This window comes from Odocoileus virginianus, chromosome 3 (assembly GCF_023699985.2).
Source record: "Odocoileus virginianus isolate 20LAN1187 ecotype Illinois chromosome 3, Ovbor_1.2, whole genome shotgun sequence".
Lineage (NCBI taxonomy): Eukaryota > Metazoa > Chordata > Mammalia > Artiodactyla > Cervidae > Odocoileus > Odocoileus virginianus.
This window is the reverse complement of record NC_069676.1, coordinates 27,411,682-27,425,858: the sequence shown is the minus strand read 5'-3', so window position 1 is coordinate 27,425,858 and position 14,177 is coordinate 27,411,682. Positions and strand designations below refer to the sequence as shown.

The 14,177-nt window shown below is 36.0% G+C and overlaps 1 protein-coding gene across 7 annotated transcripts in view; it reads left to right on the top strand.

Moving 5' to 3' along the window:
- The window catches only part of CSNK1G3 (casein kinase 1 gamma 3), a 121,009-nt gene that overhangs the window by 94,951 nt on the left and 11,881 nt on the right, over window positions 1-14,177 (top strand). For 2 of the 7 annotated variants that reach the window (XM_020888773.2, XM_020888775.2), the window contains exons 11-13: window positions 186-281; window positions 10,417-10,523; window positions 11,038-11,061. In XM_020888773.2, coding sequence (XP_020744432.1) covers window positions 186-281; window positions 10,417-10,523; window positions 11,038-11,061 — 227 coding nt within the window. Of the gene's footprint in view, window positions 1-185; window positions 282-10,416; window positions 10,524-11,037; window positions 11,066-14,177 lie in introns of those variants that run through there. The other 5 variants (XM_020888779.2, XM_020888780.2, XM_020888776.2 and 2 more) reach the window with 4 other exon arrangements.

Here is a 14,177-nt window from a genome sequence, read left to right as displayed (position 1 = left end):
TGTAGCATTTTCATTGAAATCTCTCCACATTCACTATGCAAAGATGACTGCATCTGTGACTCAGAATAGTAAGGGTTTTTAAAATTTCCTTTTATACATTTGTTTTCTATATTATAAGGATGCGATGTTTAACATTTTGGGTTTCTCTTCTTCCATGCATGCCACATGCATTAAATAAATGGCAGTCGGCAGACCACAGGGCCGCCTGGGACTCCCAGCAGGCAAATCCCCATCATTTGAGGGCTCACCTTGCAGCAGACAGACATGGTGGCTCGGTACAGGTATTTCTGACTTTTGCATGAGTGATTATTTCCCAGATTTATACAACTAACCCTTTTTGGAACTCATGGCATGATTTCTTATCCTAATGAAAGACTTGTTGCTGAACTCTCCATAATTCTATTCCTTTGAATTTAACCAAAAAAGAAAAATTAACATGGTCTAGCAAGACCACCTAAGGGATACTAAGATTTTGCCTTTGTTCATTTTTGCAATCACATGCAACAGTATTTAAGTAAGTTGTACTCAGAACAGGATAGAAAAACAAAATGTATTACTTGAACTATCTGTTAAACTTGATTGTCCAGTAATAAACTCAGTCTTTTTTAATGCTTTAAGTAATAGAACATTTTTATATCTTATCCTTTCATTATTTTGCTTCCTTTAAACTTAGTTAAGCAGTTACCTAACATTTTCATTCTCAGTCCTTAGAATGTATTTTCTGATTAATTGGTCAAGTAAATATGACCCCAGTTTTACAATGACATATTTTGTTTTATTTGAATAAAGTACAACATGGAGAAAATAATTTCAAGGACAGATATTTTATAAAACATTTCCCTCTATTTTCTGGATATTTACAAAAATTTAAAGTTGTCTTTTATTTTTTTGATGTGTTCCTTTTCCCCCCTTTTCTGTACATTTAGAGATAGCTACTATATTCTTCCCTTAAATGCCCCCATAAATTTTAATCTTTTATACATATTATAAAAATAGGAAAAGATTACTGAGTGTCTTATTTCTTTTAAAAATGTCAGTTTAAGATAATCTGAATGCTGGCTTAAAGTAATTGAGATGAGAAATGTTCTCTCAATGCATTTCAGTCTAGAACCTGTTTTTGATTTTTTTCCTCCACATACTTTGACTTGAACAATTTTCTGTTATAGTTTACAAAATTTATATTTTTCTTCCTATATATTAATCTGAATCTATGCTTGGATTTTCTTCTGTCTTGATTTGAACTCTTAAAAAAGCCAATTCTTAATTAAATCTTATGAGTTACCATGTTTTTCCCACCTTTAGATTTTAGAGGAAGTTTAAATTGTGAAACCAAATTTTATAGAATTTTGTAGTCTGTGGAACTTTCAGTCATGTATTAACAGAAGAATTCGAATAGTGCTGTCAGAGTTTAGAGTGAGGGATTCAGAGGCAAGGGAGCCCGAGAGGTAAAACTTTTCTGTGATCGAAATTCATATCTTTGGAAAAGTTAATTGAGGAAATTATGTTTAATTTGTGTAAACACAAGCTGGATTGTATGTGTATCTGTATACATTTACATGTTTCTAAGTGTTCTGTGTTTTTATAGTGAGTGTCTTGCTCAGGGTTTAGGGAAATCTATAACAATTAAGACACTGTTAGAAAGCTTTCCTACCACTTCTGTACTAATGCCACAAATTTATAAATAGTTTTTTTTTCCCCCCACTTTGTGAAATTCCCAAAGATGGCTCATGGGATATCTTTGGACTGTCAAAGAGTGAATGAGTTTCATTGTTGGCTCATCATTCTAGTATTTTATTCTATTTTTTCACGTATTCTCAAAGATATATTTTAAATCTGCTTGTTTCTCATCTCTTTAAAACTTTTCTGCCTTGTAGAGATTGCGTCTGACTTCATTCTAATATTTAGTAAGTGATCACTTCACTATTTTGGTAAATACATAAGTGAGTCAAAATTTTTACACTATTTTTCAGTTACTTCCTGAATTAACTTGATGGGATGAACATTAAGGTAGTTTTACTGTCATGAAAAATTTGATAGCAGTGTAGTAAGATCATGTGTGAATCTTGCTCTATCCCAAAATGTTGAATTTATGTATAATTTAAAATTTGAAAAGTTATGACACTGGCATAATTGGACTAATGAAGTGGTAGTTTAAAAATTAATAATAGAGGAAGTAAAGGTACCTTAATCTGAGCTAATATAATTATTCCAATAATTGAATACTCTATTTTACTTTGAATGAAGGAAGAAGGGAAAGCAGTGTGTTTTTTTCATTCTCATTATTTGATAAAGGGAAGATATAAAGAGAAAGATCTTTTTACTAATACACAAGTATGAGAAGAATTTGCCTTGAGGTTCTTTGTTCATGGTTGTTAAACCACCTGTTGGACAAAGTTTCAGTTACTGGCTTTGCAAGGTGTGGGAGACCTGGGTTTGATCCCTGGGTTGAGAGGATCGCTGGAGAAGGGAACAGCTACCCACTCCAGTATTCTGGCCTGGAGAATTCCATGGACTGTCCATGGGGTCACAAAGAGTCAGACGTGACTGAGAGACAAAGATCTTACATGGCAATTAAAAAGTTTTCCTCAACAAATACTAAGGGCATATCATCAAATAGTTTTCAGGGAATACATTTACAAAAATAAATAGATTGCTATCTGGTAATAAAATGCATACAAACACCTCTTGCCTTTTCGACTATAGAAAAATCCTCACTCGCTATTTCACATATGCCCCTTGGAGTCTATATTTGATCTCCTTATCTTTTCAGAATTATTATATATATATTATAGGTCAGATATATAGGTTACCAAGAAGTTGATTTAATTGTGGTTAGCAGCATAATTTCAAATTTTGTGCCTTATATTATTCATCAGTAACATGGGGATATTAATACTAGCTTTATTCATGGTTTGTGAGAACTTTTAAAAAAAGTATTTAGCATAGAGTCTGGGGCTAAAGAAGTACTAAATAGTAGGATCATCTATTGCTTTGGCAAATTAAGAAGCTTGACTAGTATTTTTATCCATCTCTGAAAAGTGAAGTATAGAGATGTAGCCAAAAGAATGCATTGTGAAATGGGATTTATCTAATTTTATTCTGTCTCTTCAGTTAATTTACTAATCAGAAGGATAATGTCATCAATTTGATAAACTTTCCCCACTTAAGAGATTAAGAATAATGTTAAGATATCTTGAAGTCTGTGTTTTCAATCTGTTCTTGGCTTGTATGTGATTTGGAAAATTTCCTAGGGGTACAAGTGTTTCCTCTCCTGCTCCTCTGAGAATCACTGGTAATAAATATGGTTGAGAAGCCTAGACCTACCACTTTCAGTTTCTTGGCTATTCATTATTCAGCAAATGTATATAAATGTCTACCAGGTGTTTGGCACTGTGCTAGTAGGTTCTTTGAATAAAGGAGAGAATAACAGATATGGTGTCTGGCCCCATGGGGCTTTCAGTTCTTGGAAAGAGCTAATAAACAGGCGGTATGATAAGTGGAGAAAGTACAGGGTGCTATGAGAATATGTAGGTAAAGCACCTAACTTGGATTTAGCAAGTTAAAGTTTTCTGAAAAAAACATTATTTGTACTCTATTTTTTCACATGTTTTCAAAGTGAAGAATGAGTAGAACTTAGCATTTGAAGAAGGTAGGAAAGTAGAAGGGGTTAAGAGAGGAGTGTACCAGGCAGAGAAACCTGTGTGTAAGACTGTGGAGGAGAGGGTGACAGATTGAGGAATTAAATGCAGTTCTGTCAAGCTGTTGTGTATAGAGAAATGAGACTGACAGGCAGACAGGAGGGGAATTGTGAAGGAGCTGAAAGTTTGTTGTTTAATTTGGGTTTTGGTCTAAGGGTATTGGGTAGGCATAAAGATAACTAGAAGTAACTTGATTAGATTAGCACTTACAGAGAATTTTGCTCGAGACCAGATGGAAGGGAGACAAGTCTAAGGCAGGGCCACAACTCTCAAAAGTCGGCAGTTGAGGAGAGATGATGGGTAGTGAAGATGAAGAGAAACAAAAGGACTTGAAAGACAGAAGATACAGTTCAACTGGATATGAGGGTTGAGAGAAGGGGAGGGGTCAGTTATCCCTTTTTGGTAGGTTTCCACCTGGCACATCAGGATTTGCTGAAGGAGGTTTTAAAATGTGCCACGGGCAGCAGGTAGTACTAGTCTCTGATTGTACTGTGTTGAACTTTTCACTGTAACACAGTTCATGGAGCTCTATGCTAACTAAACATCTGATCTGTAAAAGCTGAGAGGTCATGGCAAGCAGAGGGAAGAAGACAGCGGTTCAGGGCACTACTCAAAGAACCCTTTTACCTGGTGTGGCATGCCTTCTGGTTGTTGGAAAGCTCCTCTGCTTGTCCAGCCTTTCTTTTTCATGTAAGGAGCCGTGTGACACTGGGGAGAAAGGGCAGAATCACAAGTGGTGCAGATGTGTTTTGCAGCCAGCACTGTTGATGAAATGAGAGGATAATATTAATTGTTACAATAAGCAGTCTGATATTTTAGTTACTATCACTTCAGAAATGCAGATACAGGTGATGATAACAGAAAAAGAATCAGACAAACATATCTTGAAATGATAAGAAAACATATGTGGTTAAAAGTCAGAGGAGTAATAGATGTCACATCTGAGTCAGTTCTCCATTATGCTAATTGTTAATGCAGGCCTTTTCAAAACATTTCAGATAACCAGTTTTAGTTTTCTTTGTCAAATCTTTAAAAATACTGAAGTCCTAACAAGGAAAAAAAAAATTGAGTGACTACGACAGTCGTCTCTTTTTATTTTCGGGGGGGGGGGTACTAAAGTCTGGAAAAGAGGTTTGTGGAATGAGAGTAGTTAAGTGCCTTTATTACATAAATAATTTACAGTTCCTCTTTTTTTTTTTAATTTTAGTTTTGGAAATCCCTTGTTCAGTTACAATTAGGATAAATCAGCATTACACATTTGTTTTGATACTCTTTTTTCTTTTCTAGCAGTAAAGAAAGATTTTAATAGCTACTATAGTAGGTAAGAGAATATAGTGTAAACTGAGCTTGCTCTACCCAAAACAAGAGGCAGGAGACTTTTTGAATGGTTGGGGTTTTGTTGACTAAAAAATGTATTCACAATCTAAAAGTTGAGAGTTATGTTTTATTCAGTGAGAATTTTCAGGACTTCAAGCCTGGAGGCAATATCTTAAGTAACTCTTAAGAACTGCTTCGAGGAAGGGGAGGGGAGAGCTAGGATATATAGGAGTTTTGCAGCAAAGTGCTGGTAGTCTGAACATTGAAAGTGAAGTCACTCAGTCATGTCTGACTCTTTGAGACGCCTTTGACTATAGCCTGCCAATCTCCTCTGTCCATGGAATTCTCCAGCAAGAATACTGAAGTGGGCTGCCATTCCCCTCTCCAGGGGGTCTTCCTGACCCTGGGATTGATCCCGGGTCTCCTGCATTGCAGGCAGATTCTTTATTGTCTGAGCCACCAGGAAGCCCAAATATTATTGTTAAAGAAAGAAAAACAGATATCTCATGTTAAGGAATTTAACACTTTTCCAGTATCATTTCCAGTAACATCTTGAAAGATTGGAATACTCAAAGAATAGAGTGCTGTTAAGTCTAAGTGAACATTAGATCACTTAGAGATCTAATAGAGAATCTATTTTGGTTTCTCTTTGTTGAAAGTCACTGAGAATGTCACTGGGCCTTTGGGTCATCAGTTGGAATATTAACTATATTTCTATAGCTTTTAGAGTATGTTAGAAAGCTGGTTTCAGTCATGTTGAACCCTAGAACAGGTCTTGTAAACTCTTTGAAAATTACTCTTTTAACTGTATCTCATTTACTAGTGTGCTTTCTTATAGATGCCTCTAGAAAAAGCTGAGTGTCTTAAGTAAAATATATGATGTTTTAAATATTTCTAATATATTTTTTGGCTAGATGAATATTTAGTTCATTAATGTATTATGCCTCTACTGAGCATTTGATAACATGCTCACAAAACTTCAAATAGAATTTAGGAAGATAGTAGTATAATGAATTTGAATTCATTCTACTCAGAAACTAAATTAATTGGCCTTTTAACATCCTTGAGTACAAAGACATGTTGTCTTTGTACTCGTCTATGTAATGATTTCTTTTGGAATTAGATGGGGCAGGCAGGCATTAAATGAACCATTATTTTTTGCCCTTGCTTAGCTACAGGCTGTTTGTCCATTGCCTCCCCTTTAACTCTGATATTGTGAGAGTAAAACTGTAGCCTAGTTACCTTTTTTTAAACCTCTTAAAATGAGAATTACACCAAGTTTCTTATCAAGTGGGAATAACAATGAACATTTCTTTAAGAACAAGAACAGCAAAACAGAAATCCTATAAAATAGCTGAATTTCCTTTTGAAATGTCAAACCTCAAAGCACGTGTGATTTTTAGATTTGCCGTTGTTTAGTCGCTCTGTCATGTCTGACTCTTGGCGACCCCATGGACTGCAGCACTCCAGGCTCCTCTGTGCTCCACTGGAGTTTGCTCAAACTCACGTGCACTGAGTTGGTGATGCCATCCAACCGTCTCATCCTCTGAAGAAACTAGCCTGATAAACACGAATATTGCAGATATCTTATGTTCTAGTTTGAATTATCATTCTAGAAATGTCACCTAAGTGGAAATCATTCCTCAAAATTTGGCTTACAAAAATAATTTTTGTTTGTTTGATCAATTGCCTTTGGTTTCCAAGGAGATATTGACACATTGTTTATAATATTATGTCTTTGTTTCTTCTTGTAAAATCTGTTTAGAAAAGACCACTCCTTTTCTTAAGTGGAAACAATTTTAATGCCTGATTCACATTAGGTCATTGCTGTTAAGTGGGTCAGCTTAGCAGAATTCTGTTACCACATTGATTGTATTCTGACCCTGGGCTATTGGCTTTTACTCAGAGAGTTAGGGAATCTGGGGAGCCCAGGAAAAATTACATTAGAATTTTTATAAAGTCAGATGTTAACTTTTTAATCTGGTTATGATCAGCCACGTAGAATGATATTTGAAACATTTCACTAAATTTAAGTAAAATTTATTGAAGTCTGATATAACTTTGTTATGAAATTATATGAAATGAAGTAAATCAGATTATATAATTACAGTGCATGTATAGATACTGTTGCTGGAAATTTAGAGTACTGGAGTTTCAAATTTTTATTTATGCTGCTTAAAAAAGGGACAATGCATCAGAGGAACTGCCAATAAGTTTATGGGATAAGGAATGTCCTTCCAACTATGTAGGGCCATTGAACAAAAGGGTGGGGGGAGAAACCTGTTGACTATCATGTTAAGGGAATAAAAATGGAAATAGTTCATTGAACTGTTATCTACTACATGCAAGGCATTCTGCTTGTTAAAAGTGATGGAGAATACATAAGTATGGGATAAGAATTCTGCTTTTTAGCTTCTTTCCAGTTCAAGGTAGAGGCTCTGACATTTTAAAAATAAAGAACCCAATTATATTCAGTAATTAGAACAAATAAATATCTTCTCACATTTTCAGAAAGAGAGAAAATTGGCACAGAACCACAGAGTTCAACAGAATGACAGAAAGGAGGAAGCCCGTGCCCCAGAAGCTGAGAGGGTGACTTAGGAATTCCTCCCATTGAATTGCCTCTAAAGAGGATCAAGGCAGCTTTGTGTTTTCAGCTGAAGGAACAAATGCAGTGCTCATTTCTTAAGTACTTGTTCCATATAGGCTATAGGAAATGGAACTTGTATAAATCATGACCTAGTCTAAATACATTGATTGATTTCTGATTATCCTCCTTGAGTTGGGGGAGAGGGCCTATTTCTCTACACTGACTATTAAGTGTACAAGGACAGGGATGTTTTTCTGTATTGTTTACTCTGGTATTCCAAGCTCCTAGAACAGTGCTTGGCCTGTTGTTGCCTTTTGGAACTTAAACTTTTTATATAATTTTACCTAATATTTTTGGCTGTGCTGGGTCTTCATTGGTACCAGGCTTTCATCTAGTTGCAGTGTGCAGTGGCTGCTCTCTAGCTGTGGTGCGAGGGAGGTGGCTTCTCTTGCTGCTCAGTGTGGGCTCCCGGGTGCCTGAGCTTCAGTGGTTGCAGCACACGGGCTCCGCAGTTGCAGCTCCCAGGCTCTAGAGCACAGACTCAGTAGCTGTGGTGCATGGCATTAGGTGCTCAGCAGCATGTGGGATTTTCCTGGGATCAAGGACTGGACCCATAGCTCCTGCTTTGGCAGGTGGATTCTTTACCACTGAGCCACCATGGAAGCCTGGAATTTAAGTTTTAGAAATATACAGGCCTCAGTAAATGGAAGTGTCAAGCCTACTAGTCACCTGTCAACTCTGATACTTAGACTTTTGTTACATCATAAAGAGATCACGTAGAGAAAGTATCAAAAATGATTCTGAGGTTTTGAGCCTGGAGGTCTGGGAAGTGGGTAGGGCTTTAGTAAATGTAGGGATTGTAGGAAATGTAACAGATTTAAGAAGGAATATGATAAATTTGGTTTTAGAAATAACGAGATGCCAAACTTGATCTAGCTAACTAACCATGTAGGTGAGCAGTTAGGCTTGGGGAATCCTTTTCATAAAAGTAATAGTTGAAGCCGTTCTTTAGGTTAGACTGATGGTAATAACGATGGCCACCATTTGCTGAACTCTTACTATATGCCAGTCACTGTATTTTATATATTAATTTTATTTCCTATTCATGTAAACCTTATTAAACAGAAAATTTCTGTTTCCAATTTCATAGTTGAGAATACTGAGGTATAGCAAGGTAAGATGTCTTCCCAGAGTCGCATAAGTGGTTAAGTGGTAGAACTAGGTTTTGAATATAGCTCTGTCTCACTTCAAAGTCATTAGCTGGTGCCAAGTGATAGAGATGTACAGGCAAATGAAGACTGAGCAAAGACTACTAACATACTTTTTAGGAACTACTGGAAACCCTCAAAAAAAAACCTCAATGCGAGTTCTGATATAGGGTCAGAGTATAGATTGGGGGGAGTTAAGGAATAAATGGGGAATTTTATAAAAATTTAAGTGGTAAATTAAGATGATTGTTTTTTATTACATTTAGAGGAAAACAAGAGATAGGACAGTAGAGAGACTTTGTTGGACCAAGAGAATTTGGGAGTGTTATGATTTTTATCTTTCTTCAAGCTCTCTTATATGCATGCATATATTCATTTATTCCAATAAATATTTATTGAGTGCCTATTCTGTGCCACATAGAAGTAAGGAGATCTCTCCGGAAATAACAGAAGGCTCTTGCTGTTATGGAGCTTAGTTTTAATGGAGTTTGGGGTGGGTATTAAGAAACTGATCAGTCAGTCAGAAAAACATCAATATTGATAAATGCTATACAAAGAATTATAAATGAAGTATAACATATAAGAGTGTTCTGCACATAAGTTCTAGATTATATGTTGAAAAAAATTCTACTCTCTGAGAATCTGAAAGACAAGAAAACAGCCAGTAAGCAAGAAGAGAATTCCAGGGAGTGAGAAAAGATAATGCCAAGGTCTTAGCTGGAAATAAGCTTGCTGTTGGGTGGAAGCTAATGAACAAAGGGAAGGTGCTATGAGATCAAAGGGGTAGATAGGATTGAGATCTTGTGGGACTTTGTAAATTGGAGTAAAGGATATGGATCTTTATTTCAAATGAAACCATAAAGTTGACATCATAAGAGTTTTAAGCAGAGTTATACGTTGCCTGATTTACATCTTAAAGGAACATCTTGGTTGTCATGTGGACAATCCATTAATGGGAGGTAGATATAAATAAAAGCTGACCAGTTGATCGGTTTTTGCTCTTCTTCAATTCAAGAGACAGTGGTGCTTTGGATTACGGTTCTAGTAGTCTTATGAATGGGGAGAACCAGTTAAGTTTGGGGTTTGTATCAGGGAGGATTTAACATAATCTGCTGATGGTTTATGTCAAAGAGAGGAATCACAGTGATGCCTAGATTTGGGGTTTGAAAAACTGGGTGAATGAATGGACAAAAATGAGGGTGAGACCTGAGCATGATTACCGACTGAAACGGAGGATCTGTTGGAAGAACAATATTAAAGTTTCCAAAGGAGATAATTCATGATGTAGCGAAGTGCCAAAGGAGATGAGTACCCAAAAGGGAACTGACTGCATTAGCCTTAAAAACCAGAGGACAGCAGACAGGACAGAAATTTCGAGATGATCAGGAAGTAAGTTGAAAAGCAAGTGTTGAATGACTTCATCTTTAATGTAGACCTGTTAGTATATTTAGTTATGAACAACTACATACTAATTATTTTGTGTTCTTCATATTAACTTTCTAATTTAAATACTTTAATTATGTTTATCATTGTATAGCTTATTACTTTTTGTGTGTGTGTGTGTGTGTGTGTATATATATTTTTTTCTTTTTCTTTTTTGCAGGTTGTAAGTTCTACAAATGGAGAATTAAACACAGATGACCCTACTGCAGGACGTTCAAATGCACCCATCACAGCCCCTACAGAAGTAGAGGTGATGGATGAAACCAAGTATGTATTGGTTTTGCTTGATTTAGTCACTTTTTTTCCTTAAACTGTGCATGTTTGAGACTTACAGTCATGTGCAGTTATTTAAGGAAATTTTTTTCAAGGAATAGGTGCATGCAAAACAAGTTGGTATACTTAATTGTTTTAACCACTAAGTTTTAAATAGTGCTATTTCAGTAAATGTTTTAATAATACAAAAATAGTCATTTAAGAACTGTGCTCAAATTCTTATTTAGAGTTAATAGCATGTTTTTAGCTTATTAGTTTTAGGAATTTCAGTGCATGAAAATTACTGCTATACTTTAGAGGCATATGTTTTTCTGTCAACATAAAAATATTAATTTTGTGGTATGCTGCATGTATTAATACTAGTTTTAAATTAGTTGTTTTTTTGTTAAAATTATAATAATTCTGCTTGGAAAAAAATTAAGCATGAAAACAATGTTATAATTTCAGTGTGGGCAGTTTCTGATGATATCTCTCTCTCTCTTTTTCCTTCTATTTTTTTTGTGTTTAGCTGCCAGAAAGTGTTGAACATGTGGTGAGTTCTCAAGTGTAGGCAGGCAGAAATAGCTCCGTTGACTATAATCTCTAAGATTTAGCCCCAGTTTGTGTCTTTAAAAACAAACTTTTCAACATAGAAATTATAATTGGTGAAAGTCATACAAAAGTCTTTAATATCATTTACATTAACTCTGAAAAGCAAGAAATAATCGAGGAGCTCTTTTGCCTGCTGCAGCTTTTTTGTTTCAAGTGACATAGATTTGGGGGCACTTTTTATTGAGTAGATGATACTCCAGTCTTGCTTGTGCTTGTGCATTTGTTTTGTAACACAGTGCATTATTTGCTTTTCAAAGAGGCAAGTTTTTGAGTTACACTTTTTTTCCTATTTGTAATTGTTAAATACACATAGCAATAATATCACTAAACCAGTACTTCACTTGCTAATTATATTGCCATTAAATACACATGCTATGCATTATTAAATTTCATGATAAGCTATAGTAAGTGAGTATTATGAAAAATCCTCATCTAAATAGTAACTGCTAAATACAGATATTATGAAAAATAATATTCTTATCTGTTGCAGTAATACTGAATTTAAACTATTTATTGACACTTGCCTTTAGTTATAATGCTGTGTTTAAAATGCTTCTCCCAATTATAGGACAAATTTTGAGTTAGCCTTGGGGTAAATAATGAAAGTTGTTTAGATTTAGTAAAGTGTGTAACATTCTACTCATGTCTAAAAGGAGCCTTATGTAATTTTTAAGACACAGCTTATTTATTGACAGCAAGATGAGGAAACTTTCGTGGATATTTCTGTTTGAGAGTAATGAGCAAGTGTCCCTTTTAACCAGTTTGACTGTGGAATTTATTCATAGTCAGTGTGACTTAGTTTTGGTGGATTTCAGGATATAATCAGTCAGCTACATACTTGTGTATTTTCATGTCAAAAGTAAAAAACAGTTAAACGTGCTCGTGCAATCCCAAGCACAGTTATAAAAGGGGGTGGCATATGGCAGATAGTAATGCACATGGCCTTTGCAAATAAACATAAGTTGTAGAAACCTACTTCTGCCACTGTTTGTTTCCTTCTTCAAACTTGTTTCTTTTCCTGTAAAATGAGGCTAATAATATCTATCTTGTGGGCTGTTGAAAAAATTAAATGTACAAAAGCACTGGTATTTTGTCTGGCACATGGCATGGCAGGTACTCACTTGCCATTATCACCCCTTCTGTTTCTCTACTTCTCGCTGCCCGTGACCTCGTTCATCTTCCCAGGCTTGTGCTGCTTCCATCAACATTCTCTGTTTTTACTTCCACACCCAGATTCTTCACCGAAACTGGCCATTCTCTGTTCTCATCCTCCTAGAGATCTACTTTTTGCCAAATCTATTGCATTTTTTTCCATGTATTCATTCAGCATTTATACTGCTTGGATTTCAGAAATACTGATACTACCCTTGCTTTTATGAAGATCACTCTTCAGCAGGGATAATTGCAGTTATATTAGCATTTATCAGTGTATGATAAATACTGTGAAAAAGGTCCCATTAGAGTTGTTTGACAGGATGATCAGAGAATGCTTTGTGGAGGGTGCTTTGAAGAATGGGTAGTAATTTATTTAGTTGAGATGAGTGTGAGTGTGTATGTTTACGGTTTGGGTTTCTGTCTGTAGGATTTGGAAGATAAGACAAAAGGAAGTGGCAGGGGGAAGACTCTTTCTGAAGGGAGGTTCTCTTTTGCGTAGAGCAGTAAGTCCAGATCACTTGGCATGGCACCAGGCCCTTTGTGATCGCTCTTGTCTGTCTTTCCCAGCCTCATTTTTCATTCTGAATTCTGTGTTCCATCAGTTTCTTAAGTCTGTCATTGATCCATTATTCTCTTTATCTCCCACCTTTGATTTTTATTTATTTATTTTTCATTTATTTTTATTAGTTGGAGGCTAATTACTTTACAATATTGTAGTGGTTTTTGTCATACATTGACATGAATCAGCCATGGATTTACATGTATTCCCCATCCCGACCCCCCCTCCCACCTCCCCCTCCACCCGATTTCTCTGGGTCTTCCCAGTGCAGCAGGCCCGAGCACTTGTCTCATGCATCCAGCCTGGGCTGGTGATCTGTTTCACCCTAGATAATATACATGTTTCAATGCCATTCTCTCGAAACATCCCACCCTCACCTTCTCCCACCTTTTAAAACTTCTTGAAGTGAAAGTGAAAGTTGCTAAGTCGTATCCGACTCTTTGCAAGCCCATGTACTATACAGTCCTTGGAGTTCTCCAGGCCAGAATACTGGAGTGGGCAGCCTTTGCCTTCTCCAGGGGATCTTCCCAACTCAGGGATCAAACCCAGGTCTGCCACATTGCAGGCTCTTCACCAACTGAGCCACAAGGGAAGCCCAAGAATACTGGAATGAGTAGCCTGTCCCTTCTCCAGGGGATCTTCCCGACCCAGGAATCGAACAACTGGGGTCTCCTGCATTGCAGGTGGATTCTTTAGCAACTGAGCTATCAGGATTTCTTAAAAACAAGGCCTTTTTTATTGTAAGATCCCCAAAGCCTCAATAAACTATTACTAAATAATTGACTACATGATATAGTATATCCATGCAATGTACTATAAGTTGACAATATAAAAAAATAAAATTGAAAACATGATGCAATTTGACATAAACCAGACATAAAAGGCTACACATTATAAGGTCCATTTATGTAAAATGTCTAGAATAAGCAAATATACAGAAAAGTGATTGCCTGGGACAGAGAAGAGGAATTAGGGGAGTGACTGATGATAGGTTATGTGGTTTCTTTATGGAGTGAAGAAAGCGTTCTGAAGTTAGATAGCGGTAAGAGCTGAAAAACCCTTTGCCTCTATTAAAGAAACATTGCATTGTATGCTTTAAAAAGGTAATTTAATGGTATTGAATTATATCTGAATACAGCAGTTCTTTAGAAAATAGATAGCAATCCATGATTTCAGTGAAGCTTTATTTCAGATGGGTTACAGAAATTCTCAGAACTTCCCAAACTGTTCATTAGTTGGAAATTCTTTTTAAACATACAGTATTTTGTCTTGTCTTTGATTAAGGTTATTCTAATGTTCCTATAGCCTTATACCCTCTTAGTCTGTGATTAAGAAATGTGAGC